Consider the following 27,961-nt stretch of genomic DNA (forward strand, 5'->3'; position numbering starts at 1 on the left):
TATATTATGCAGTGTTGAGGAATGAGCTCTTCATGCGGCCGGGGCGCTCTTACGGGCAGCCTTGGTGGCCAGCTGCATGGGGGCTTTGCCTCCGGTGGATTTACGAGCGGTCTGCTTGGTTCCTGCCATGACTTCTTCTTCTTTCTCTGATCAGGAGAAACATGCAGTCAAAGAGGAGACACGCTGCTCTTAAGCTGACCGATTGGGACCGGCTGTGAAATGGTGAAGCAGCTTCAGACCTCCGGCTCCTGATTGGTGAGGGCTCCTCCTGGAGCTCAGCCCCGCCCAGAGCAGCGACCCACCGCCCGAGTCTCCGCTGCTCATTGGCGGAAAATGCTTTAAAATTGTCCGCCAAAAATATAGAGTGGTCCGCCCTCTGTTCTTCTGCTGGAAGCCTCTTTTCTGGTTGGTCTGTTTGTCAGGAAACGTCCCGCGCGCTCCGCGGACGTATAAAAGAGGGTTTCGGTTATTGGTCAACGTTCATTTCTCTAAAAGCATCTAACGATGAGTGCCAGAGGGAAAACCGGAGGAAAAGCCAGAGCTAAGGCCAAGACCCGCTCCTCTCGTGCTGGGCTCCAGTTCCCAGTCGGTCGTGTTCACAGGCTGCTGCGCAAAGGAAACTATGCGCATCGTGTCGGTGCCGGCGCCCCCGTCTACCTGGCGGCTGTGCTGGAGTACCTGACCGCTGAGATCCTGGAGTTGGCTGGAAACGCTGCCCGCGACAACAAGAAGTCTCGTATCATCCCCCGTCACCTGCAGCTGGCTGTCCGCAACGACGAGGAGCTCAACAAGCTGCTGGGCGGAGTGACCATCGCTCAGGGCGGCGTGCTGCCCAACATCCAGGCTGTTCTGCTGCCCAAGAAGACCGAGAAGGCCGCCAAGTCCAAGTAAACCTGGAGCCACTGGCGGCTGGTCAATAGAGGGCGCTAGGGCACCACCCCCCTTGATCCACAAATAATAAAAAATTATAAATTATACAAATTGTCAATATTTGTGTTTTTAAAGTATGGAATCACCCAGTAATATGTTTAAAATATGATATCTGTGCAAGATGTATGCTTTAATTTCCTGCACGTCTCAGCAGCTCTAGGGCGCTGGAGAAAGCGCCCACAGGAGGTGGGTCTATGAAGCAGTTTAGCCAATTGCTGATTAAAGATATAAAAGTGTGACATACAATTTAGCCAATCAGCGTCCTCAAATAGATTCTGCTTGGGGCAGAATCTGTAGAGCCCCAAATTGCGCGTTCTCGTCAGGAGTAGTCTCTACAGGCCAGCGCGAGCACTGCTCCTCCAAGACCCGTTTGAGAGGAGAACTTTTGCGGAGAAACTGCAGGTGAAAGAGCTGATATCAGATCAACCTGACCCCACAATCAGACAGCAGACTAGCGGGAAAGGGAAGCAGTACATGGAAGCTTCTCTAGTAGCTGTAGGCTACACCAGAAAAGTTTGGCTAGCTGGATGCAGTCATGCTAATAACTTAAAACAACGGGGACAGATCCAGCATGGACAGTTACGGGAGTGAGGGATATGAAGCACCTGTCTGATAAATGGATATATAGTTATAAATAAATCATTATATATATGTGTGTTTTATATTATAGTGAATATTATTGTATGATATATATATTATATTGTACAGAATATTATATGATATATATATATATATTATTATATTATACTGAATATTATTATATGCTATACATATATTATACTGAATTGCTTGTGAGGGTGACATTAATAAGATGTCCTGACGTGTTTGTCAAAGTGTTATTTTTACTGCTTTTTTAAAAGTTTGAATAAAAGTTAAATATTTAACTGCAAAGTAGTAATGCGTGTTTGATACCTTCATTTTTTTTGCATTAAATCATTCTGGGATGTTTGCTGAAATTGATTCGATGTGGCACAGCGCTAGAAAATGTTCCATCAGCCGCCACTGCCTGGAGCCTCTCTGACTGCTGGAACCAGAACCTCAAAGGCTCTTTTAAGAGCCAAACACTCACCCTAGAGAGCTGTGTTTCTCAAATCCCTTCAATGCACCCACAAAAAAATGACTAAAACTCGTGTCAAAGAAATCTAAGTCAAAATCACTGTCACTTAATCTCGATGAATTAAAATACATTTGGTGCCTCGAAGGTATAAAATGCAGCATTTTTCTAGAAAATATGTACACCATCTTTATTTGTCAGCCTTTGGGTCTCACCTGGACACATTGCAGGTTCGTCCGTTTTCTTCACTGTGATCTGATGTGATCGCTGTTTGATGGTCAAGTCAAATAAACCGACAAATCCTTTGACATGCGCTCTAACCCACCTTGATGAAACATATAGGTTAATTCAAGTCCGTAAGGGCTTTAGGGCTGTCTGTCAAAGAGTCGAGTTCTTGAGGGTGCCCTCGCAGATCGAGCCCTTTATGAAATCTTTCAGCAAGTCTTTGCCAGGGGTAAATACCCCAAATTCATAGCGATATGACCTTAAATACGTTGTTACCAGGGCAAAATCAGGAAGCGTAAAAAAAAAAGGCAATACGTTTTTTTTATGTGAAGCTGTTGTTTGAGCTCACGTGCTGAGGGAAAACAATGGAAACAGCAAGCTGAACAAATGAACCAAAAGGTGCAAATCCTGAGCAGAGTTTGGGGGACAGCCAAATGGGTGAGTTTTCAACTTGAGGTTGCACCATGAGATATGCAGCATATATTGATGTCATTTGCTCAAAATAACCTCAATAAGGAGGCGAGAAGGCTGTGAAGAGATTAATTGCATTAAAATGGATACAAATTCACACTTCTTGAATAGATTCAAGATGCACTGACTTGAAGAGGTACGGTTTATATAATTTATTCTGTTTCACATTCTAGATAAAGGAAGATAAATGTTTATAACACAACATATAGATTAGGTACATTTGTAGTAACAGGAATATGTCCTGTCAGTGTGCTCAAGCTATACTCATTTACTAGAAGTATCTATATTTGATCTCCTGTGTGTCAGTGTCTGTTTTCCAATACAGAAGACTTGATATGTGATATTGGTCCGTTCAAATAAACCTGACTTGACAGCTTTGACAGCTGAGTGAGACAACCAAGAAGAAAAGTAAATGCTGTGTGGTTAGTGCTGTGACTTCCTAATTATTACAGCAGAAGTGTTTGCCTCTGACTCAGAACAGCCCATCTTGAAATAAACTGAAGCTGGAGCAGAAAAAAAGAAGAGCTCAGAGGACAAGTGCTGAATGGGATATAAAATGTTGAGCAGCAGAGGGCGCTCTTTGACCAGATAACATATGGGTCCGTAAGATGCCACATCACCAGAACAGAACTTAAATAGAGGTCTGGAAAGAGTAGGAAAACAGTATTTGTAACCTCCTTTTAGCTGTAAAAGTATGGCTCGTTGGTCTAGGGGTATGATTCTCGCTTAGGGTGCGAGAGGTCCCGGGTTCAAATCCCGGACGAGCCCTAATTTTGAACAATTGGGCTTCAATGTGATAGAACACATGAAACAATAGCCAGATGAAGCTCACAGTTAATGCAAATCAAAAACGACTAAATTGTGTTCCAGTGACGGTATACATTGGAACTCACCTGCTAACAGTACAAATTCAGTGTGTGCAAACTGTTGCCAAACACATTTGATGCTCGAGATAGAGCCATCAAGCAACCAAAGTTTTCTTTATGTTAATGTTGATCAACCTTTATTGATACTCATTGAATTGTACACATCAAGGCACATAGAACAATAATCTGCTTCTGTGTTCAATGCATACGGGTACTAAGATCAGTGGCAGTGTACTTGGTCGCAACTAGGACTTGAACCACTGACCCTCAGATTGCCATGTCATGTCCCCAAAGACTGAGCTACTACCACACCTTCTTGTGCCTCCACCATACTCTGACTGAAATATAATTGTACAAATACAATATTATAAAGGAATACAATTTGTACAAAGATACGATATGTGCAAAATGAAATATTAAATATAGTCTATATATAGACTATATTTATATAGTCTATATAGATCTTGCACAGTCTATATATATATATATAGAACAAATACTTGTACTTGTCCTGTTCACTGAAAGAACAAATGTTCAAGTGATGGAGGAAACCGCTCTGGGGAAAAAGCTGTTCCTCAGCCTGTTAGTCTGGGTTTTGATAGTCCTGTATCTTCTTCCTGATGGCAGTGGAACAAACAGAGTGACCCGGGTGTGTGATGTCTGTGCAGATGTTGCTGGCCTTCTTCTGGAGGCGGCCAGCATACAAAGTGTCCAGGTCAGGGAGGGTAACTCCCACAATCCTCTGTGCTGTTCTAACCACCCGGGCCAGGTCCCTCCGGTTCTCTGCTGTGCAGCTGGCATACCACACAAGTAAAACACTGACAGAGGATGCTTTCAATCACACTTCTGTAGAAGTTTACCAGCAGTGCAGGGAGGCAGGCCAGCTTGTTTTAGCTTCCTCAGGAAGAAGAGCCTCAGCTGGGCTTTCTTCACCAGGTGTGATGTGTTCAGGGACCAAGTGAGGTCTTCAGTAATGTGGAGCCCCAGGAATTTGATGCTGTCCACCCTCTCCACTTATGTAGAGTGGCGAGGATGTGGTCTTCCTGGATCTACTGAAGTCCACTACGACTTCTTTGGTCTTGGTGGTGTTCAGTAAAATGACACATTAACCACAATTATATTATATTATTACGTTACAGCAGTGACCTGGCCAAACACCTGATTGATTGATTATTGACTCATCAATCAGGGTGTAAGCACTTTAAAAAGACCACAGGTGAGGACTTGTTTACAACAACAATGGAAGCCAACATCAGCGAGTTTGTAAAAACATGCATGAGAAAAAAAATGTAAAATGTTTTTTTGTCTCCATAGATGAATTTGCTGCGTCTATATTATATTTAGAATAAACTCTGTTCTGATTTGCAGTGCAAAATGCAATCTGTGGAAGTGAATCAACGTATTGATTGATTTTACAATGTGTAGAGAAATAAATGTTTTCATGTGCAGTAGCCTACTGCTCTTGTGTGTTGTGTTTGGTCAATATATTCATGTAATTCAAGATATAAAGTTGTAGTGGTAATAGATATATGCTGTATATTATGATTGCAGTAAAAAATAATATAACCATCACAATATTCAAGATAACTTAAATACAGCAATGAGGAGCGAGGCACCAAGACTTCTGCCCCCAGTTATATAAAACACTATATGACCCGGGGTATACAATAGGTCCAAATTATGTTTTAAAAAATGATATTAATAAAAATACTAGTTAGTCCTTCTGGAACAAACTGTTTTCATCAAGCTGTTAGAAAAAGGCCAAATAGTTTATCCTAGCTCTGTCGAATCTGAGCTGCTGTTTTACTCAGAATTTTTTGAAGAGGTCTAAATCACTCATCTCACTTTAAATCTTAGCAGAATTCACAGAATAACTGTTGACACTTAATGTTTTTTTTTTTTATATTCAACTCTGATACATGAATAATGTAAACAATGTTTCTGTAACATTTAAAGCCACTTACTTAATGTATTTGTCATTGAGTTTGATTGAGGACATGTTCACAGTGAGCAGCTCTGATAGGAAGTCTGGCTGAACTGCACCATAAGCCTCGACCATCATCAGTGTGTTTGCTGCTCCCAGAATAACTTCAGTTTATTAAACACTGATCAACATCAGATGGTTGTTTTCACATCGAGACTCTGAACAAACATGTGGACCAGTTGGAAAACGACTTTTGATGGAGCTCTGATGCATTTTAAATCATTTTTAGAGAGAAATGAGTGGGAAAAGCCGCTGATCAGTGGTGTCCACGGCGGTGAGGAGGTGAGGTTTGGAGGCTCCTCAAACACAACACAGAGATCATCAGAGCTCTACATGACTTCAATATGAAGAGACACTAGTCCGCTATCGGCTCCCTTCACCGTCAGCCTTCAGTACTTCTTCCACATTTAGTTTTGAGTCTTTATCAGTGAAGAGAAAACACAAGTGACTCTGCTTTCAGACTGCACTGAGGAGTCCCGGGCTGGGTTGAGTCTCCACGGTTCTCATGGTGTGTTTAAGTGCAGCCCCGTGCTCTGAGCTCTTCAACAGTCAGTCAGACTCTCGTGTTCTCGTGACTACAAACACATCGACAGAAAATGGCAGAAGTAGCTCCAGCCCCAGCCCCCGCGGCGGCCAAAGCAGCGAAGAAGAAGGTGTCCAGGCCGAAGAAGGCTGGTCCCAGCGTCGCTGAGCTCATCGTTAAAGCTGTGGCCGCATCCAAGGAGCGGAGCGGCGTGTCTGCTGCCGCCGTGAAGAAGGCTCTGACCGCCGACGGATACGATGTGGAGAAGAACAACAACCGCGTCAAGACCGCCATCAAGAGCCTGGTGACTAAGGGGACTCTGGTCCAGACCAAGGGGACCGGGGCCTCTGGCTCCTTCAAGATGAGCAAGACGGCTGTCGAGAAACCGGCAAAGAAAACCGCTCCTACAGTCAAGAAGCCCGCAGCTAAGAAACCCGCAGCGGCTAAAAAGACCAAGACAGCGGCAGTAAAGAAACCAGCAGCAGCCGCTAAGAAATCACCCAAGAAGGCAAAGAAACCCGCAGCGGCCAAGAAACCCGTCAAGAGCCCAAAGAAGGTAGCCAAGAGCCCCAAAAAGGCCACCAAGAGCCCCAAGAAGGTGGTCAAAAAGGCCCCCGTAGCCAAGAAAGCCCCCGCAAAGAGGGCTGCCAAGCCCAAAGCCAAGAAAGCAGCACCCAAGAAGAAGTGAGCTGTTATCAGTCTGAAGTACCAACGCTCCTATAAAAGGCTCTTTTAAGAGCCACCCACATCTTCATAAAGAGCATTTTCCTGTTTATTCAGAAGTTCTTAACAGCAGAAAGTTATTTTATTTGAGACCAAAAAAATGACACACTATAAAGTAGCAAAATTGAATCCACTTGTAAGGAGACATGAGGCACAATAGCTAGTTTGTATTGATGTTTTATTTGCTGTGTGATGCAGCCTATGGGTGGGCTTCGTTGTATGACTGATTGTAGGTGGAGACAAGACGAAACAAATGTCAGTGTTTCTAAATCCAGTTGAAAGTAAACATGAGCAGCTGCATCAATTTATCTGTCTGGAAACTCAGGATGGTGAGTGTCCAGATTGAGCCACATAACATAAATGTGCTGCAAAGCTCCAAAGCTAAATAACTAAATTCGTAATACATCAGACCAGTCTGTTTGCTGACCATTTGGCTTGAACAGGATACTAGCTCTTTCATTGAGGACGTGTGTGGCCCTTAAAAGGGCCTTTGATGGTTTGATAACGAGCAGTTAGAGTTTAACCGCCGAAGCCGTACAGAGTGCGTCCCTGTCTCTTCAGAGCATACACCACATCCATGGCGGTCACCGTCTTCCTCTTGGCGTGCTCGGTGTAGGTGACGGCATCACGGATCACGTTCTCCAGGAAGACCTTCAACACACCGCGGGTCTCCTCGTAGATCAGACCGGAGATACGCTTCACTCCACCACGGCGAGCCAGACGGCGGATAGCGGGCTTGGTGATTCCCTGGATGTTATCACGGAGCACTTTACGGTGACGCTTAGCGCCTCCCTTACCGAGTCCTTTCCCGCCTTTTCCTCTTCCGCTCATTTTCACTGGTCAGAGTCTTACAACTGAATGATGTTCGCTGTTTGGTTCACAGTAATTTAAACCCTGCATGAGGACGTGATAGAAGACAGAGCCTGGGCTTTTAGTCTTCTTTGGGTTTTAATTAAATTATCTCTGTTGTGCATCAGCGCCACCTGCTGAACAAAAGCCTAAATCAGGGACACAATGTCTCCTAAGCAAGAGTGAAACGTTTGGTACTCAATAATGTACTTAAAAAATTAACTAAAGTACCATCCTGATGTGACTCAATGTAGACACGTTGACAGACAGTACTTTAGTATTTTGTCTGTTGTACTAGTTTCTCTTAGTGCTTTAAATCTCTGATGCCACACAGTAAAATATATTTGTCCAGGCCACTGCCATCTAATTGTATATCTTATAGAAAATATGTTTATTATATGTTTATTATGTTTTTTTTATTATACATTTATACATATGATATACGTATACATATCATGATAAATATATATTTATCGTGGTCACCATGATCACATGGCAGCTCCACTGAACTACCGCCCTGCAGGAAGTCTGATTACAAAGATCAGCCACACTGTATCACAAAGGTTTTCAGATATGATTTTGTCATTCATGATTTTAGTGACCTGGGGCCCTCTGCCTCAGATACAAGTTCATATGCCACCATTTGTATTTGTATTTATTATTGTGTAAATCTCTTCAGTGGCAGAGCCAGTTGAGTTTATGTTCAGATGTTTGTATTTATTCATAAAATCACCAAAATGATTTATAATATGCTATTTTGTTTTAAGTCCAGTGTTTCCCATTTACATCAGAATAAGAGGAGTACATTAATAACTTAAGGTTATGATCATTTTTGCAGGGTTGGTGGAAACAGTTGATAAAACAAGAAAAATTGGTTACTTTGGCTTTGTAACTGATCTTCTCCCATTTCTCAAACTGTTCTTTCATCTCACTTTGTTTCTTAATCCGGTTTAATTGTTTTTTCCCTAAACATTTTTTCTTATTCCACTCGAGGTTGGAGACTTCATCAATGCAGTTTATAAAACTCTGCTGGTATGTGGTACAGGTCCTTGAGATTTACTGCAAATACAAAATCCTGAGGGATCTCTCTACCAGGATAGAGAGTGGACAATTATGTAGTGCACGGCAGTATCTGCTAGTGGACCATAACAGTTACGTTCAACAACAGATTCAAGTTTAATAAATACAACAGGATTTCTTCTTTAGATGAAGTGTGTGGCTCCATCATTGGCTGCAAACTGGACAGTCTGGAAGAGGTGGTGGAGAGGAGGACACTGAATAAACTATGATCCATATTGGATAACCCGGACCACCCTCTCCACCACCTACTGCAGGGACAGCGGAGCACTTTCTCCAACAGACTGATCCAGCTCTGCTGTCACAAGGACAGATACAGGAGAACATTCCTGCCCTCTGCAATAAGACTTTACAATAAATCATCCACTAGACATGCATACAACATATAACACTGCTATACTGTCGTTTGTTTGCTATGGTTTATCTATATTTGCACTACTGGTTAGCTTGGTCAATCTTTGCACTACTAACACCATATATTTCATTGTATATATTGTGCATTTTTATATTTTATACTTAAATATTACTTTAGTACAGGGTAGGAAATTTACATATTTTTTGGGGGGCAATTTTTGCCCCCACTGACTGAAATCCAGGGGCATTTTCAAAAAATTGGGGGCACTTTTTGAAACATGTGAAATAACATTCAACCTTTGTTCAAAATAATAAATATACTTATTTAGGCTTACAGTATATGAGCAATTGTCATCAAATGGCAATAAGACTATTCGGCAGTAGTCTACAGATTCAAAGTGTTTTCTTAGATTTTTTGAACAAAAAACAAACATAAATCAGACAATCATATTCAATATTATTCTTATTTCTTTGTGGTTATTATTACATTTTTTTTAAAAACTATTAACAATTATTAAGGCAACGATGCCTTGATTACATATACATCAGTCATTGTATGGAATTATTGAGAAATATATTTTTGTAGCACCTCAAATATTGTGATATAACCCATTTTTGTCCTGAACATATATGCATTAGTCATTGTGTGGAATTTTTGAGAAAAACATTTTTATAGCACCTTAAAAATTAAAAAAAAGTGCCATTTGAAGGTACAAATTCAGTTCAGAGTTTTTGCTTAATACAATCTTAATTGACTGTCAGTCAGGTATTATTCATTTCCAGCAATCCTCAAATCAAAGAATAAAGAGACTTTACGCACAATTTAGGTGTATTTTCCCTTTAACTCACGAAATGCAGGTAGCATGTTCTATACTTAATGTGAATATAATTAATTTAATCAAATTTCCATTATGCAATATGTAAACGTTGTTGGCATCTTATTCTGAAAACCGGATGTTCGTCTGAAGAAACCAGATGTTGTCTCACGTTAATCTTTCCGTTAACTTTCAAAGTCCTTCGCTCGCTCCCGATCTGCGCCGTTTGAATGGGTTTACCGTGAATTTCAGGATATAGGTGCACTACAATTTAAGTGTATGCTGAGTTGACCGCAGTCACAGGTCTGATTAAGAAGCGCTCCAGTTATTTATTCCTTTAGAAAGTTCGGGGGCATTTTTTGCCCCTCTCCTAGTGATATCAGGAGCAAAATTATATTCCTTAGGGGCAGTTTTGCCCTTTGCCCTCGTGTATTTCCGACGCTGCTTTAGTATATTTTTCGCTGCTGTAACAAACAAATTTCCCCTTGGGGATGAATAAAGTATCCATCCATCTGTTAAATGTAACTTAGTGATCCGTATCTCACTCAAACAACTAACAGGTCTTTGATCTACAGATAAAAAAATCTCCAGAGTTCAGCCCTTCTGGCATCAGTGCTCAATATTCTACAAAAATGCAGTTTGTGCTATAAACATGTTAAGTAGATATCAGCAGAAAACACAATCATAGAATGATAATATACAAGACAGAATCTGTAGAGTAGAAGAGCACCTCACAGGAAGTTAAGGATCTGACTCAAACTTAGTAGTTATGTTTCCATGTTTTGAAATTGAATGATACTGTGGTTGTTGAAAACAGTGCAGCTTAGTTTGTGTACGAATGTATTTTGAAAGGCTCCTAACTTGCAAACTTTGAGCAGTTATTGTGCATATCAATATTAACAGTATATTCTACATTAAGTGCAATTACTTATTTACCCAATTGTTGTGATTCATTCATTCATTTGAACCTCTTTCAACCTTAAATACAGCAGGAACTCCTCTTTAGATGAAGTGGGTGGCTCTTAAAAGAGCCTTTGTGTTGTTGGTCTCCATCAGGTGTTTACTTGGAGCTGGTGTACTTGGTCACAGCCTTGGTTCCCTCAGACACCGCGTGCTTGGCCAGCTCACCGGGCAGCAGCAGGCGGACAGCGGTCTGGATCTCCCTGGAAGTGATGGTGGAGCGCTTGTTATAGTGAGCCAGACGAGAGGCCTCACCGGCGATGCGCTCAAAGATGTCGCTCACGAAGCAGTTCATGATGCCCATGGCCTTAGAGGAGATGCCGGTATCAGGGTGGACCTGCTTCATCACCTTGTACACGTAGATGGCGTAGCTCTCCTTCCTGCTCTTACGCCTCTTCTTGCCGGTCTTTGCGGCGGTCTTAGAGACGGCTTTCTTGGAGCCCTTCTTGGGCGCTTTGACGGTGGCGTCAGGCATGGTTTCAGATTTCTTCTGAGTTGGAAGATGTTTCCAGAAGGACAGGGCGGTCTATATATATCAACTTTATGCAAATTTCACTGTGCTGTTGCTTGCACAGGATTGGCTGTCTTCTGAGCGGGACTGAGCATGCGCCAAAGACCTAAATGTTACTGTGCTGTTGCTTGCACAGGATTGGCTGTCTTCTGAGCGGGACTGAGCATGCGCCAAAGACCAAATCGTTCCTGTGAGCGGATGTCTTTAGTGTTTGAATGACTAAATTACTGTCGGTGATACAAAGTTATAAAACATACAGGTTTACATTAATCTAGAGGGAACAAATGGTGGGAAATGATTCATTGCCTGACAGGAACAGTAAGTAAGGCATAAAAAGTTGCAGCTTATAACTAGTGTAATTATTTGAGATTAAAGGTTTTGTACTGCACTAAACTGCCTTTAAGTATAAACATTGTTGGAGGGATTTCACAAGACAGAACTTATCCGATCATGAATGTACGTCACATCCGACCACGCCAACAGGTTTTTTTTTTATCTTCATGTGTATCATATGTATTAACCAATTCCAGGTTGAGCCTCATGGCATCAGTGCTGAGATTCGCCAGAAGTACTTTAGATACATGACAGAGCATGTGATCGTGAGCCACTGGTTAGTCCGCTCTGCTCCCGTACAGCGTTTAGAGCTGACAAAGACATCACAGAAGTGGAGCAGCCACCCATCGGACAACATTGTTAACTCTGTCATTTTATCTCAAGGCCCACAAAACAGAATTGTTTTAATACAAATATTGATTAGAAAAGTCTCAAACGATGCACTTTATGACTTAGTTGAACGACACTAAATTAATTAATTTCTGAACCTAGTGCTAGGCCTACTGCTTTTATTACTTATAACTTATAGATACATTTGAGGACAGTAAATTACTGTCTTTAGCTGGAGTGTGGGGCTCCTATAAAAGGCTCTTTTAAGAGCCACCCACATCATCCTCGATAAGCATTTTCCTGTTTATTCATAAGTTATTAAGAGCAGACATAAAAGTTACATATATTTGAATTGAAACGGAAGAGTGATACAAATGTCCCATTGCTCATATAGTTACACGCTATACTTTGACAAATCTAAACATGCATACAGGAGGTGAATAAAGTAGCGAAAATGAATCCACTTCTAAGGAGAGAGAGTCATATATTAGACACAATAGCTAGTTTGTATTCATGTTTTATTTGCTGTGCGATGCATCATCTTATCTGTCTGGAAGTTCAAGATTGTAAGTGTCAAGAGTAAGCCGCATCACTTAACAAGCAAAGCTTCACATCCGTATAGACAGAAGGCTGACAAAGGTTAATAAGCCTGCCAAGGATAGATTATAACCGTAACACTTTGCACTGTAAAACCAGATCTTTTTTTCCGGGCAACTAATCAATATAATAATCCACTGCACTGAACTTTAACAGAAGAGTAATACGCATGGCCCATTGCTCATAGTTACACACTATACTTTAACAAATCTATACATCAAAGTTTACTAAGCGCCTACAGTAAGATCCTAGTTAATATCCACTATTTCTTTCAAGATGATATTTTTGGCCATCAGCTACCATCAGCATCCATAAAGCAGGTTATAGTAACATGCGTGATGTGATGGCCTATTAGTGCCACTGCCATGCATAAACATACCTGTTATCTTGCATACAATACTGAACTATTAAAATAATGGACAGATTCATGTTTGGGAAAAATTAAAAAAAAAGTTTTTAAATATTAAAAAATATGAAAAATTGTCTAATCAACCAAAAATGTCACGACTCCCCTGCAGTACCACCACGGACCCCCTGTTGAAGACCTCTGGTATATATCAACATGGAGCCGGAGACACTTAAACTGATTAAGAAGGCCGGCTCCATCATTGGCTGCAAACTGGACAGTCTGGAAGAGGTGGTGGAGAGGAGGACACTGAAGAAACCATGATCCATATTGGATAACCCGGACCACCCTCTCCACCACCTACTGCAGGGACAGAGGAGCACTTTCTCCAACAGACTGATCCAGCTCTGCTGTCACAAGGACAGATTCAGGAGAACATTCCTGCAAACTGCAATAAGACTTTATAATAAATCATCCACTAGACATGCATACAACATATAACACTGCTATACGGTTTGTTTGCTATGGTTTATCTATATTTGCACTACTGGTTAGTTTGGTCAATCTCTGCACTACTAAGACCATATATTTCATTGTATATACTGTGCATTTTTTATATTTCATATTTGTATTGTATATTTATTGTGCATTTTTATACTTACTTTTATTTCTTTAGTATATTTTTTGCTGCTGTAACAAACAAATTTGTTAAATAAAGTATCCATCCATCTGTTAAATGTAACTTAGTGATCCGTATCTCACTCAAACAACTAACAGGTCTTTGATCTACAGATATAAAGTTAATGACTGAGTAAGTCAGTAACAGCAGAAAACACAATCATAGAATGATAATATACAAGACAGAATCTGTAAAGTAGAAGAGCACCTCACAGGAAGTTAAGGATCTGACTCAAACTTAGTAGTGATGTTTCCATGTTTTGAAATTGAATGATACTGTGGTTGTTGAAAACAGTGCAGCTTAGTTTGTGTACGAATGTATTTTGAAAGGCTCCTAACTTGCAAACTTTGAGCAGTTATTGTGCATATCAATATTAACAGTATATTCTACATTAAGTGCAATTACTTATTTACCCAATTGTTGTGATTCATTCATTCATTTGAACCTCTTTCAACCTTAAATACAGCAGGAACTCCTCTTTAGATGAAGTGGGTGGCTCTTAAAAGAGCCGTTGTGTTGTTGGTCTCCATCAGGTGTTTACTTGGAGCTGGTGTACTTGGTCACAGCCTTGGTTCCCTCAGACACCGCGTGCTTGGCCAGCTCACCGGGCAGCAGCAGGCGGACAGCGGTCTGGATCTCCCTGGAAGTGATGGTGGAGCGCTTGTTGTAGTGAGCCAGACGAGAGGCCTCACCGGCGATGCGCTCAAAGATGTCGCTCACGAAGCAGTTCATGATGCCCATGGCCTTAGAGGAGATGCCGGTATCAGGGTGGACCTGCTTCATCACCTTGTACACGTAGATGGCGTAGCTCTCCTTCCTGCTCTTACGCCTCTTCTTGCCGGTCTTGGCAGCGGTCTTAGAGACGGCTTTCTTGGAGCCCTTCTTGGGCGCTTTAACGGTGGCTTCAGGCATGGTTTCAGATTTCCTTTGAGTCTGAAAGATGCTTCCAGAAGCACAGGGCGGTCTATATATATCAACTTGATGCAAATTTCACTGTGCTGTTGCTTGCACAGGATTGGCTGTCTTCTGAGCGGGACTGAGCATGCGCCAAAGACCTAAACATTCCTGTGAGCAGATGTCTTTAGTGTTTGAATGACTAAATTACTCTCCGTGATACAAAGTTATAAAACATACAGGTTTACATTAATCTAGAGGGAACAAATGGTGGAAACGTGATTTATTGTCTGACAGGAACAGTAAGTAAGTAAAGCAAAAAAAAAAGTTGCAGCTTATTCTAATAGTGTAATTATGAGAGATGAAAGGTTTTGTACTGCACTAAACTGCCTTTATGTAGAGGCATTGTTGGAGGGAGCCGAGAACAAAGGATTTCATTACCAACGACTCCTTCACTGGAATAAAGAACTTTAATGGTTCTTAAAATGTTAAATACGTTTTGTTTATTTCAAAAGACAGGGTTGCACAGTAAAATGTAAATTGTTACCTCTTCTCTCAACACACCCACACAACAACTATTTAATTCAAACATATTACAATCCATGATTACCAGACATACACAGGGCACCATGTTTACTATTAGTCGCTGTCCATTGACGAGGGCTGATGAATTAATGTTGCTGTGGCTTATTGTGAAGGGAGGGACGGCCCTTCAAAACCTCCGTTATTACAGTTTATTACAGTGATTGTTGAAGCACTATCTGTGAAACAATAAACACTTGTAGCCAAAGCATTTACCAAGTGTGCCAAAGTAAATTAATGTTCTGTTTTACTCTGTTTGCAATTTAATAACACACTTCTAATAAAACTGTAACCATTGGTCACTATGTTGCTACACTACTTTTGCCAATTTCCTTTCCACAGCGACATTATGTGAAAACATTTTTACATAATGAGTTCACTTACAAATCAGAGCTTAACACTATAAATAGTACTGTTTTTGTCTTCTTCTACTGCGCTTCTGTTGGAGAAGAGAAAAAAATAAACTTCCCCCTTACATTGCATTAGGATACCTAATCCTAATGCATGTATGTGTGTTTGATAAATGTATGACAAGACTAGTAAACTGTTATACCTGTTAAACCAGAAATAAAAATACTGGGTTTAACATTCTGTGACAGTAAAAGTAGTGAAAGAAATTGGGAAACCAAGTTGTGTGAAATTAAAGAGGTGAAAAAATGGGAAAACAAAAATACTAATTACAAATCCAGGGTAAATACAGTCAAGACTTTCATCTTATCTAAACTACTTTTTCTATCCAATATTTTTCCTCCATCCAACAAAATGATCATCCAGTTAAATAAACAGTGTGTGAACTTAATCTGGGGCACAACCAGGGAAGTGACCAAACGAGAACTGATGTATAAAAGTAAAGTGTACGGTGGGTTAGGGGCCCTAGAGCTCGGCGTCAGGTTACATATTGCCTTTGTTAAAAATGTCTCTGCTGCCATCTCCAGAAACGCACTCTGGTTGGGAGACGGCTCCATGTGGAGGAAGAGAAAGGGGAAACAGAGACAGGGCGCTGACTACAAGTTATTATACGGAGATTTTACTAACCACTATCAACACCTACGCATCGACTGGAAGAGTCTACCAAGTAAAGCTATCTATAAAAAGATCAACGATTTTAAACATGGTGGACTCGTTAAATATACAAATTTGACAAATGGCGAGGAAGTAATAAAAACATTGAAGGATAAGAATCTCTCGGAGAGCATCAGAGATGTCCGATGGCTCATGGCAATGAATAGACTCGCTGTAAGAGCCACTGTGTCATGGAGCTGTTATGTCACCACGAAAAAATGTCCCATGATGCATTGTAACGAGGACAAAATACAAAATCACCTGTTCATAGACTGCTACAGAGGGCAACAGGTCTGGGCCTCACTTCAAGGCCTCGGCCTAGTGTTCAATGTGAACTATAAATCTGTGATGTTTGCTCTGTTTGATGAGAAGATGTCCGTTAAACAAAGAGAACTTTACCAGCTCATTGTCAGCATCACATGTTTTAAAATCTGGAAAACCAGATGTATAATGGTAATACAACAGACTGTAATGGACGGCAACATGGTGGTGAAACATGTCGTCACTGAACTCAGGAGAAGGAGAACTATTGATAAGAGCCAGTCCCTCCCGTGGCATTTGTTAGACTTTTGACCCAAGCACACAGCACTTTTCTTGCATCTGTCTTTGTGTTCTTATGTTTGTATACTCGTGAACCATGTATGTATTTGTGGAACTCTAGATCTGATATAAATTAAATAAAGTTAAAAAAAATAATAATAAAATAAACTGTTATACCTGCACACAGAAAGGAAAAGCCACAGGTGTTTTTCATTTCAGGACAAATTTCTGGTTAGTTTTCATTTTCTGACAATTGCTTGTTTCAGAAAATAATCTTCATAAATAAATCATTGGTAATTACAGCCCTGAAAAACATTAAACAGCTTTACATGTAGACTTTGTGGTCTAAAATCATGTATTTGACATGGTTGTAATGTTTCAATGTTTTTCCAAAACTGACAGAAAAAAAGAGAAAATGAGACCTAAACTAAAGTTTGTGTCAAAGTGACCTCAGCCTCAGGAATAACTACTGTTGGGCTCAACTTTATATCAATAACCCCAATTAATATACTTTAGTCTAAATATGCAATTAACCATATTTATGCGGCGATGTTTTTAAAATAGTAGTATGTTTTTGTTGTTGAACAGAGAAGCATGAATACAAAGCTCTTTATCAGGAGTGTTTGGCTCTTAAAAGAGCCTTTGAGGTTCTGGTTCCAGCAGTCAAAGAGGCTCCAGGTTTACTTGGACTTGGCGGCCTTCTCGGTCTTCTTGGGCAGCAGAACAGCCTGGATGTTGGGCAGCACGCCGCCCTGAGCGATGGTCACTCCGCCCAGCAGCTTGTTGAGCTCCTCGTCGTTGCGGACAGCCAGCTGCAGGTGACGGGGGATGATACGAGACTTCTTGTTGTCGCGGGCAGCGTTTCCAGCCAACTCCAGGATCTCAGCGGTCAGGTACTCCAGCACAGCCGCCAGGTAGACGGGGGCGCCGGCACCGACACGATGCGCATAGTTTCCTTTGCGCAGCAGCCTGTGAACACGACCGACTGGGAACTGGAGCCCAGCACGAGAGGAGCGGGTCTTGGCCTTAGCTCTGGCTTTCCCTCCGGTTTTCCCTCTGGCACTCATCGTTAGATGCTTTTAGAGAAATGAACGTTGACCAACAACCGAAACCCTCTTTTATACGTCCGCGGAGCGCGCGGGACGTTTCCTGACAAACAGACCAACCAGAAAAGAGGCTTCCAGCAGAAGAACAGAGGGCGGACCATTCTACATTTTGGCGGGCAATTTGAAAGCATTTTCCGCCAATGAGCAGCGGAGACTCGGGCGGTGGGTCGCTGCTCTGGGCGGGGCTGAGCTCCAGGAGGAGCCCTCACCAATCAGGAGCCGGAGGTCTGAAGCTGCGTCACCATTTCACAGCCGGTCCCACAGTTTAAGAGCAGCGTGTCTCCTCTCTGACTGCATGTTCCTCCTGATCAGAGAAAGAAGAAGAAGTCATGGCAAGAACCAAGCAGACCGCTCGTAAATCCACCGGAGGCAAAGCCCCCAGGAAGCAGCTGGCCACCAAGGCTGCCCGTAAGAGCGCCCCGGCCACCGGCGGCGTGAAGAAGCCTCACCGTTACAGGCCCGGTACCGTGGCTCTGAGAGAGATCCGTCGCTACCAGAAATCCACGGAGCTGCTGATCCGCAAGCTGCCCTTCCAGCGTCTGGTGAGAGAAATCGCTCAGGACTTCAAGACCGACCTGCGCTTCCAGAGCTCCGCTGTTATGGCTCTGCAGGAGTCTAGTGAGGCTTACCTGGTCGGCCTGTTCGAGGACACCAACCTGTGCGCCATCCACGCCAAGAGGGTCACCATCATGCCCAAAGACATCCAACTGGCCCGTCGCATCCGCGGAGAGCGAGCTTAAACTGTCTGCTGATCCACAAACCACAACGGCTCTTTTAAGAGCCACCTCACTCTCTCTGAAGAGCTCATTCCTCTTCTGCAAACTCATGTTTTACCATCAATGACAACAAATCAATCGTCAATAAAGTCCTTCTGTACCAGTATTTTCTACAACCTAAATATTTGAAGGCTACATCCCCGAACCTCTTAAATACATTTAGTCCGTGCACGAAGTATAATAATGTTGTCTCATCGAATGAACACGCGCAATGCAACTTAGCGCACCGAATTATAATATTACATTACAGTCATTTAGCAGACGCTTTGATCCAAAGCGACTTAAAATTCAGAGTCTATCACATTTCTACACCGAAGGTACAACTACGGGAGCAATTTTGGGGTTAAGTGTCACATCGACATGCGACTAGCAGAGCCGGAGCCGGGAACCGCCGACCCTCTGATTGAAAGACGGCCCTGCTATCCACTTAGCCACAGTCGCCCTAATACTTGAATTATGAAAATTGAGTAAAGTGAGTCAGAAACAGACCGCTCACCTTCAAAGTAGAAGTTGCGCGTTTTCGAACGCGTTTGCTCCAGCGATCAATTAAAGTGAGCTAAATGAATAATGCATAAACACAAATTATGAATAATGAACATAATACATGGTTGTGATTAAATCATTTCTGCCACAATTGAACTGAATTATTTGTACATAATGATTCATTATATCATTGTATTTATGTAAATAAAGGCTTAAACTATTTGGGTGAATGTGTCAGGCTGTAGCGTTGAGATGTGTGAGAGTCTGACTGTAAAACGAGTTGATTTACTCTGAGCTTTGACTTTATTGCTCTGTTGTCATGACAGTAACACCACGAAGCTATCACATGTGAAATCCGTCAAGTTTATTTCCTGTTTGCACTTTTATATTCTACATAAAATAAAAAGAATGAATAACAATCATTTTGCAGGATTATCCTCTGGGCTGTGTTTAGAGTGCTTCAACATCATGACTTTCCACCTCATAAAAGTCTCGTTCAAGCATTCTCAAATGAACAGTGCCAACACAAACTTTAAATAGTGTTTTTACATACAGCAGTCTAACAAGGTGCACATGTTTCTTCTCACAACAATGGTCTGTAATACAATACATTATAGCAGTGCATGGCGGGCTGTGTATTTCATACCTGGGCTTTCAGTGCTCTCCTACTACAGTTGAACCACCTCCAACCTCATTATGACGCCAGCATGACGGGATGCTTCGTCATTAACAGGCAATGCATATTGTCAAAATCAATGTCATTAACACAATGACAAGAACAAACTCACAAGAACCAGTCACATATATTTATATGACAACAAAGCAGATAGAATAACATAAAACCCAAATAACACGATTCAACGGGCCTCTGCACACTCAAGCAAAACTGCGGCGCTAAAACAGGCATTCCGCCACACACTCCAGGGCACGGTCCATTCAAATACTATTTACATCAGAGGGAACAAAGGTCAGACCTGTCCTCCCTCCGCCTTTAAACCAAAGAAGGTATCTCTGTCGTTTTTTATTCTCATGCTGTGGGATCAGTCGGTGTTTTTTTCAGCATGAGGGCAGCAGGGTTAAAGCGGGTAGTCCTCACTTTGGGGGGGATCGGGCTCGTCTTCTACGTGGGCATGTTTCTAAACAGGGGATATGAGCCTACTGACAAAGAACTGGACTCACCGCGTATTATCAGAATTTTTTCAGACATGGCAACAAACATCAGCAATCTCTGTGAGTTGAAGCAATGGTTTACCTTTCTTCCAGTGTACATGTTACTCTGTTTTATTTCGTTTTTATAAGGTTGAATGTCACCTTTTCACTTCAAATGAAGATGGTGAAATGGCAAGGAAGTTTGGTTCAGTTTGATTTGATCAGACATTGTAAGAAAGTTAAGCGAAAGGATTCAAATGTAAATTCACTGTATACAACAAAAGGTATTTTATGCGTAGCCGTTTGCATGTTAGCAGACAGAAGTATGACACATTAAAAGAATATTAGTATGTAGTAGGACACAAATGTTTTTGTTTGGAGAAAGAAAAATGCTCCCCTGGGGTGTTGAATATTAGGTTAAATTGCCTCTATGTGACTTTTCTTTTCTTGCAGTCTGCTGTCTATTAATGAGGTCAAATTTAAGTGCACAATTTATGAGTTTATAAATGGAACAATCCATTCTCTCCATTATCTTGTCTATGTTATATTGATTATTGTGTTTTATGTATTTTTCCTGAAGTCTTTATTTAGTCTCTTTTGTGTGCTGATATAATACACAGACAGAACTAATGGCTCCTACACTAATGCTTAACTTCCCTCTGGATGTCAATAAAATGTTATTTTTGTGTAGAATCAATGAAGAGAACACGAATCTCAAGAAAGATTTTGATTTTGAAAAACTATAGTCCACTATTTTCTACAAAAGGTGGTCATGCCTCTAGCTGATTTCACTGTGTCCCTGTCATCCTTTTGTCAAGTCAATGTACTCCAAGCTTTTGAGGAAAAGCAGAAAAGCATGCAGAAAATGCTTGAAGAGGACAGAGGCAGACAGAGAAAAGCTGCAGAGGTCGAACAGCCATCAGTCAAAAAGCAGCCACAGCAACCTGAAGCAAAGATGCAAGACCAACAGAAGGCCCCCAAAGAGAAAAAGTCCAATAAACTGTTCCCAGACTCTGTCCTGTTCAAGACGTGGGGGGAAAATCTGTCTGAGGACGACCAAAGAGAGGCGCAGGGTTTGTATGAGAAGTACGGATACAACGTTTTCCTCAGTGATCGCCTTCCTCTAGATCGAGCTCTCCCAGACACCAGGGATAAAAGGTAGGCTACAATTTATCATTGTCATTTATGCCAAACCTGCCATTCCACTTTGTACACAAAAGGTCTAGATGAATCTATGTTTGCTGACCATCCTTCACCTTCCAGTTGACATGGTTTGTCTTTAGACACAGCTCACTAATGGAAAGATGGTGTGAGAAATCCTTCTGCTTGTGAATAGGTGTCTTAAAAAGAGTTACCCAAAGGACCTGCCAAGTCTTGGAGTGGTGTTGATCTACCTGAATGAGGCCCTGTCCGTCATCGAAAGGGCTCTGCGCAGCATCATCGACCGCACCCCTAAAAACCTGCTGAAGGAAATAATATTGGTGGATGACAACAGCTCCTATGGTTGGTTGGCTGCAAATGATTCAGATTGTGCAGATTGTAAACATGAGCTCATCTAATGTTTGTATAGGCTAAAATAATTTGAGGAAGGTTGGCCTGAGGCAAGTTTTTAACCAAATATTTTTGGATGCTGTTCTAATCTGTGGTGTGTATTCTGTGTTACTTTGTGACTGTAATTTACATTTTGAAAGTATCTACTTCTTTCAGCAGTCTTGTAAATCCCACAGAATGCGGTTTGGTTTGTCAAATGAATTTTTTCATTTTGAGAAGTTCGCTTATTTGCTCTCTTATTTGCCAAGATTTTAATGAGAAGATTGAGACCACTGTTGCATCTGTATGGTAAAATATGAAACTACAGACAACAGCTGTTTAGCTTATTTTAGCATGAAGACTTGACAAAGCTTAAAAAATATCTGCCCTCTAGCACGTCTAAAGTCCACCAATTAAAGCTGGACTGAGGAACGTTTGTGTCCCCTCTCTGGCTTTGACTGTAATTACCATATGACCATAGCAACGGAACAATAGCTGTCTGCATTGGATTCGGAAAATGAATGCTGTTTACAGGAAGGATTAAAGTAAAAATAAAATTAGCATGGGCACATAAACCCCAGTACGATGTAACCCAATGGCCCTGCATTTAGTCAATTCAAGGCTGTGGATGTGTGGCACTGGATTGCCATATATTGAATGTTGTTTCTCTTTTTTTTTTGTCCATCCTAACTTGCTTACAGGCAACGAGTGAAATAAAACATCAGAAACACCTTTCAGTATAATGAAACCATTACAACATCAATGTTAAAAATGTAATTTAAATAGCTTACTGTAGTTTGTGAGCATGTGAGGCATGTCTATGATCAGAACTGTGACTCCCTCTCAAAATCTTCTCAAATCTGCTTTGCATTCTGGGTAATCAGTGTGCACACTGTTATCTCTGCCATGCCTGAACTTACTTGGAACTACATAACATATAGCCCACATTTTCCTCTCAATTCAGACGACTTGAAGGGGGACCTTGACGCGTACGTGAAGATGATCGAGCAGCAGAACCCGAGTCTCCGTTTTACAAGAGTGAGGCACAGTGAGCAGCGAGGCCTTGCATATGCCAGGGTTTCTGGATGGAGGGCTGCTACTGCTGACGTGGTGGCCATCCTGGACACGCACATTGAAGTCCATGAGCTGTGGTAAGAATGCGGCAAAAAATAAATCCTGAGGCAATCAGGTCTTGCACAAGGAAATTGCAGTGGTGGTAATAAGGGATAGGTGAGTTCTACTCAGACGCGCAACCTTCTAGTCACAGAGTCATTTGTAGTGCAATAGTATGGCAAGCTGATTTTTGAAAATGAGGTTAAGCAAAAAAATAAACCGCTTGACCTCTGCATCACTGTTGAAAATGTTCCAGTCTAAAACTCTCTCCACCTTTTAAGTGCTCTACCAATGTTGACTTAGGTTGGGTAAAAATCAAACTTAGGTTCAAATAATTAAAAACAAACATACTTTGTTTGTTCTGCATGTTTGGAAAGATATATCTACATAAACCATGAAATAACAAAGGACTGTCTGGCTCTTGACAATACACACCACCTCGCATTCAAAAGTTACAGTCCTTTTGAGGAAAGAGACAGAGAAGTATTGAACCAGTGGTCTAACTGTTTGCTAAGTAAATGTCAGAAGGGTACAGTGATGTGAGAACCGCTTCTCTTCCATTCTCCTCGTGCAGGGCCGAACCCTTGCTGACACAGATCAAAGGTGACCGAACGGTGGTGACGTCCCCAGTGTTCGACAAAGTCAACTTTGATGACCTCAAGGTTGATGAATACCTTCCATCTGCACACGCCTTCGACTGGGCTTTATGGTGCATGTATGAGGGGTTTTCGGACGACTATTACAAACTCGGAGACGGCTCGTTGCCTGGAAAGTAAGTTAAAGTGAAATCAGTAAGTCTTGTTCCAATTTGTGTCAAACAAATATGACACCATGGTCTCATTAATCGTATCTTGGATGAGGCGTTCTTGATTATCTAAAAGCTTGACTTTTAATGCTAATACTGATGTAAATTACACAGTTGCGACCGTTGTCTTCTTTCACCTCAGAAGTCCATCTGTCATGGGGATCCTGGTAGCTGACAGGAAGTATCTAGGAGAAATTGGAGTCCTCGATGAAGGCATGAAAGTGTACGGTGGAGAAAATGTTGAGCTGGGAATTCGTGTGAGTAAGCATCACCTATCTAACATGCACATCTAACAAATCTTACACCTTATGACGCAGTCCCAGGCCAACTTTCAGCAAGAAAGAGTGCAGATCCTGGCTTCAGTACAGTTACCCCTCTCACTCTGTGAAATGACTAGGGGTGTCATTTACAACCGTGTCTTTCGCACAAAACGGGCCTGAAAAACCATGGGAAAAGTTATGATCTATAAAAACTAACTCGACGGGAGAATGTGCGCACCTGTAGAGCACACATGCATACACACGTTATGGAAAAGGGGGCAATTGGCGACGCAGATGGTGAGGTGGTGAATTGAAGCCAGATTGTAAAAATTAAAAGTGAGAGGAATTCTTAAATGTGCAATGATTTGATTTTGCTTCATATCGCATGTGACTTATAGATCCGCATTATCGTAAACATTCAAACTAGCAGTTTTATTTGTGCCTGTGCGAGTGAGCCTATTCACTCAAATCTCAAATCAAATTCTGCTCAATATTTCAATAGCGCTCTCTGCACACCACAGCGCAGAGGAAAAAGGCTGGACTACAGACATTCATCAGCTGTGGAGTGCACCACCAATGTAATTATCATCATCGTTTGTAGAAACCCAAGAAAACATCAAATAGCATGATTAAAGAATTGCAGAACAGAGCGTCATTGATATCTTATTATACTGTGGCGGGCCGTGCATTTTATACCTGGGCCTTCTACAGTCAAAATCAGCAAAATTAACACAATGGCAACAACAAAGTCATAAGAACCAGTCACATATATTTATATGACAACAAAGCATGACACATCAATCCAGCAAACCTGCAGCGGATCCACGCATTCTACCACACAAGAGCACAAGCCATTCAAATATTATTCATAAAAACGACACGATAGACAAATGAACAGTAGTAACGTTACTGCAGATGTAAAAAAACAAACGCAGTTTGTCACTTACCGAATGCTGTTCACTTAAAGACAAAGTCCATCCTCCTTTCTTTATTGGCGAAGAGTTTAATCCCAGTACATCGTTTCAGTTCCAGTAAGAAGTCCTTCTCGATTCATGGACGCCAGTGACAGTCGAGCCTCCCCAGTTGTATTCCGCCGGTCTGTGGCGGCCGGTTCGCAGCGGGGCCGGGATCCCACCTCCGCTGCGACCGCCGCGGACCGGAGCTCCGTTTCCCTGCGAACGTGTTCGTTGATCTGTAGATCCACTCGGGTTTCTCCAAAAGTTTTCAAAAGCACCGTAGTGTCCTGCCGTGCTATGGCGTCCTCAGGTTAGCGTAGCGTAGCCCAAACACCAAGACGCTCAGTTAAAATGAAACACATTCCCAGCCATAAAATGTGCGACGCTGTCAGCCAGGAACACCGTTCATACAAATACTTTTCCTGGCTGAGTCAGGGCTGCTGTTATAATGTTATCATTTCTTCCATATCTTTCAATTTGAACTCTTACTACTTCAACTAACTTCTGCCAGCTTCCTTCAATTTCACATTAGTCATGCGCTCGTCCACTGACCAATCACGGCGCACGTTAATGCAGACGTATTTAGAAGGCTACCACGCATCGGTGCCAAAGGCACGTCAAAGAATACGCCCAACATGTCAAACTAAAGATCTGATTGGTTGAAGACTATGACAATGAACAATATCGTCCCCATTTACTTAAACTGCAAAGGCTCTCTAGCGGGCATCGGGCCTCTCTCCTTACATAGCAATATAGGGGCTGAATCTGATTGGATAAAAGCTCTACTTAAAACAAGCTGTGCTGGAAGCAGCGCTGCAGGCTGGAAGCAGAGCAACAGAGGAGGACAGGAGCTGTGCAATGAGAAAATAAGCTAATGGGAAAAAAAAAATTATAATACATGTAGTATATTTGTGAAAAATTATTAAACTATAAAACAGCTATAACTTTGTGATTCTGTTTAGGCCAGCAAAGAAGGCTTAGCTGGCCCTGGCGGCCCACCACTGCTGTGCATATATTAAGTTCGTTTTCATATAGATTTTGCGTGCAAAATCACTGCAGGGAACAGAACTTAATTTATTAAATTGTGGTTTGTTCGATAAAGACAGATACAGTCTACTGTATACATAGCCAAACTGAAAACAGCTATGCGATGCAGGTATCGTAGCACAGTGGAGACACCACACTGAGTGTCACGCACTTTCTTGCTGACAGCCTGGGTTGGGAAGATTGACGCTACAGCTAGCATCCACTTTGCTTTGCTTGCTTGCCCACATTTTGTAAACTTTTAAGTAGCTCTTGCATTGACACAATTGATCATTCAGTTTTATTGTATGAGCTCTTACTTTGCTCATGCAGGTGTGGACATGTGGAGGCAGTATTGAAGTAGTTCCATGCTCCAAGATCGCTCACATCGAGAGGGCCCACAAGCCCTACGTGCCTGACCTGAGCCAAGCCATGAGGAGAAACGCCCTGAGGGTAGCAGAAATCTGGATGGATGAATACAAACACAACGTAAACTTGGCGTGGAACGTGCCATTCGAGGTAGAACAAAAACGATGATGCCGTTTCTTGGCATGCTGCATGCTTCTCCACACAGGGTGCAGGATGAACATCCAAGAGTCCATACATCATTAGTTATGAGCGCATTTGAATTTCTTAAGTTACAATATCACAAACATGTCACTCCATATTCTCTGCAGAATCACGGAATTGACATCGGGGACATCTCAGAGAGGAAAAAACTCAGGGAAACGTTAAAATGCAAACCTTTCAAATGGTACCTGGAAAATGTGTATCCCAAATTGGATCCCTTGGACAACCTACTTGCTTACGGAGGAGTAAGCTCAGTTTTATCTCATGCTTTGTTTGTGTACTAGAGGCAGTACAGGGGTGTGCAGTGGGTGTGTCACAGCCACATGCAGTGCCACATGAATGTATTTTCTAATGATTCACTACCATGTGCAATAGTGGTCAATATTTTCTCTGGGTTTGAGAAATGATGAACTTCCCCTTTTATAGCTGAAGAATCTTGATGCTGATATGTGCTTAGACCGAGGCCCAGTACCAGGTCAGACACCCATCGCCTACGTCTGCCACTACTATGCACCTCAAGTAAGTGAAGCAGCTTAAAAGGGTTGTCTCTCAAAAAATTTGTTGTCTTATTTAAACGCCCAATCTGCTTGCTGCTTAACTTTTAATAAATATTTTTCAGGTCACCTATTATCGCTCAAACGGTGAGCTTTATATCGGCGGCATCAAGTCCCATAGGTACAATGACAACCAGTGTTTAACTGACGTTGGGAAAAAAGATACAGAGCCTGGCCTTTACAACTGCAAAGAGGCTGTGCAGAAAGGAATGGGGATTTACTGGGACTTCACTCAGGTACTACAAGTTCAACTATTGTCAAAACACAAAGCAAAGTATATGAAAGTCAAGGAAGAGGAAGTTTTATCTCAGTAAAATAGTTGGTGAAAGTCAGTGTTTGAAATTAGAGAGAGGATGCGTTTAGGGTGACTCATAGCTCAAAGTATTGACTGTGGTTGTCTGAATGTTTTAAGATGACGTACTGTGCATCCCTATTATTAAATTTTTACACCTGTCTTTTCTAGGGCAAAGAAATGAGGAGCAGAGAGACAAAAAGATGTCTGGAGATTAAAAACAGCAAACTTCTAATACAGGAATGCTCTGGCCAAAGATGGAAAATCCAACACATAATCAAGCCCTTTTAAAAGTGTGTGTGTGTGTGTGTGTGTGTGTGTGTGTGTGTGTGTGTGTGGCCAACAAGAATTGCACTTCTCTGCTCATAGGTCAGTGGATAATATCACCTGTATGTGTTAAATGTAAAAGAAAGTCAGTGAAATTAGACGGTGAAAGCTTCTCTATTTGAGATATTTTGTAAATCTTTTTTTTGAAATTACATTTCCCTAAAAACTCAACTTTGGCAATTTGCTCAACATCTTATGAATGGATGTCATTTTTTGGTTGACCTTACTAAACTCAAGTGGTGTAAAAAAATCTTATTGGATCAGTAGACTGTTAAAATGCCGTTGGTATTCAAAGTACAAGAGTAAAATACA

At 41.7% G+C, this 27,961-nt stretch overlaps 8 protein-coding genes and 1 non-coding gene across 9 annotated transcripts in view; 5 read left to right on the top strand and 4 right to left on the bottom strand.

Moving 5' to 3' along the window:
* Positions 1–504: 504 nt before the first annotated feature.
* Positions 505–891, top strand: LOC142938873 (histone H2A). Its single transcript, XM_076082314.1, has one exon. The coding sequence runs from the start codon at positions 505–507 to the stop codon at positions 889–891; it is 387 nt and encodes a 128-aa protein (XP_075938429.1).
* A 2,485-nt stretch (positions 892–3,376) lies between these two features.
* Positions 3,377–3,448, top strand: trnap-agg (transfer RNA proline (anticodon AGG)). Its single transcript has one exon. It is a non-coding gene; the product is annotated as a tRNA-Pro (tRNA).
* Positions 3,449–6,072: 2,624 nt separating this feature from the next.
* Positions 6,073–6,799, top strand: LOC142938870 (histone H1-like). The gene has a single exon (XM_076082311.1). It carries the CDS (start codon positions 6,127–6,129, stop codon positions 6,739–6,741), a length of 615 nt encoding a protein of 204 aa, XP_075938426.1. The 5' UTR covers positions 6,073–6,126; the 3' UTR covers positions 6,742–6,799.
* Positions 6,800–6,931: 132 nt separating this feature from the next.
* Positions 6,932–7,647, bottom strand: LOC142938879 (histone H4). The gene has a single exon (XM_076082320.1). It carries the CDS (start codon positions 7,605–7,607, stop codon positions 7,296–7,298), a length of 312 nt encoding a protein of 103 aa, XP_075938435.1. The 5' UTR covers positions 7,608–7,647; the 3' UTR covers positions 6,932–7,295.
* Positions 7,648–8,321: 674 nt separating this feature from the next.
* LOC142938875 (histone H2B-like) lies at positions 8,322–11,333 on the bottom strand. Its single transcript, XM_076082316.1, has one exon. The coding sequence runs from the start codon at positions 11,304–11,306 to the stop codon at positions 10,932–10,934; it is 375 nt and encodes a 124-aa protein (XP_075938431.1). The 5' UTR covers positions 11,307–11,333; the 3' UTR covers positions 8,322–10,931.
* A 2,594-nt stretch (positions 11,334–13,927) lies between these two features.
* On the bottom strand, positions 13,928–14,542 carry LOC142938877 (histone H2B-like). Its single transcript, XM_076082318.1, has one exon. The coding sequence runs from the start codon at positions 14,537–14,539 to the stop codon at positions 14,165–14,167; it is 375 nt and encodes a 124-aa protein (XP_075938433.1). The 5' UTR covers positions 14,540–14,542; the 3' UTR covers positions 13,928–14,164.
* Positions 14,543–17,385: 2,843 nt separating this feature from the next.
* Positions 17,386–27,961, bottom strand: part of LOC142938869 (uncharacterized) — a 37,990-nt gene continuing 27,414 nt past the window's right edge. The window contains exon 3 of the mRNA XM_076082309.1: positions 17,386–17,781. Coding sequence (XP_075938424.1) covers positions 17,386–17,781 — 396 coding nt within the window. The remainder of the gene's footprint in view (positions 17,782–27,961) is intronic.
* LOC142938872 (histone H3) lies at positions 18,141–18,551 on the top strand. The gene has a single exon (XM_076082313.1). The coding sequence runs from the start codon at positions 18,141–18,143 to the stop codon at positions 18,549–18,551; it is 411 nt and encodes a 136-aa protein (XP_075938428.1).
* On the top strand, positions 20,132–27,613 carry LOC142938867 (putative polypeptide N-acetylgalactosaminyltransferase 8). The gene is made up of 11 exons (XM_076082307.1): positions 20,132–20,300; positions 21,038–21,377; positions 21,556–21,722; positions 22,714–22,900; positions 23,437–23,634; positions 23,810–23,924; positions 26,240–26,425; positions 26,584–26,721; positions 26,903–26,995; positions 27,096–27,266; positions 27,494–27,613. Exons 1-11 carry the CDS (start codon positions 20,132–20,134, stop codon positions 27,611–27,613), a joined length of 1,884 nt encoding a protein of 627 aa, XP_075938422.1.

Source organism: Anarhichas minor, unplaced genomic scaffold (assembly GCF_050575085.1).
Source record: "Anarhichas minor isolate MPS153535 unplaced genomic scaffold, ASM5057508v1 ptg000090l, whole genome shotgun sequence".
Taxonomy (NCBI): domain Eukaryota; kingdom Metazoa; phylum Chordata; class Actinopteri; order Perciformes; family Anarhichadidae; genus Anarhichas; species Anarhichas minor.

What these genes read in the sequence shown, in the direction of transcription:
- LOC142938873 (XM_076082314.1), top strand. Translation starts at nt 505, where the DNA reads ATGAGTGCCAGAGGGAAAACCGGAGGAAAAGCCAGAGCTAAGGCCAAG.
- LOC142938870 (XM_076082311.1), top strand. Translation starts at nt 6,127, where the DNA reads ATGGCAGAAGTAGCTCCAGCCCCAGCCCCCGCGGCGGCCAAAGCAGCG.
- LOC142938879 (XM_076082320.1), bottom strand. Translation starts at nt 7,607, where the DNA reads ATGAGCGGAAGAGGAAAAGGCGGGAAAGGACTCGGTAAGGGAGGCGCT.
- LOC142938875 (XM_076082316.1), bottom strand. Translation starts at nt 11,306, where the DNA reads ATGCCTGACGCCACCGTCAAAGCGCCCAAGAAGGGCTCCAAGAAAGCC.
- LOC142938877 (XM_076082318.1), bottom strand. Translation starts at nt 14,539, where the DNA reads ATGCCTGAAGCCACCGTTAAAGCGCCCAAGAAGGGCTCCAAGAAAGCC.
- LOC142938872 (XM_076082313.1), top strand. Translation starts at nt 18,141, where the DNA reads ATGGCAAGAACCAAGCAGACCGCTCGTAAATCCACCGGAGGCAAAGCC.
- LOC142938867 (XM_076082307.1), top strand. Translation starts at nt 20,132, where the DNA reads ATGAGGGCAGCAGGGTTAAAGCGGGTAGTCCTCACTTTGGGGGGGATC. An exon ending in ATGTTGAGCTGGGAATTCGT is followed by an intron (nt 23,925 to 26,239) that starts GTGAGTAAGCAT and finishes TTGCTCATGCAG; the next exon opens with GTGTGGACATGTGGAGGCAG. An exon ending in GCCACTACTATGCACCTCAA is followed by an intron (nt 26,996 to 27,095) that starts GTAAGTGAAGCA and finishes AATATTTTTCAG; the next exon opens with GTCACCTATTATCGCTCAAA.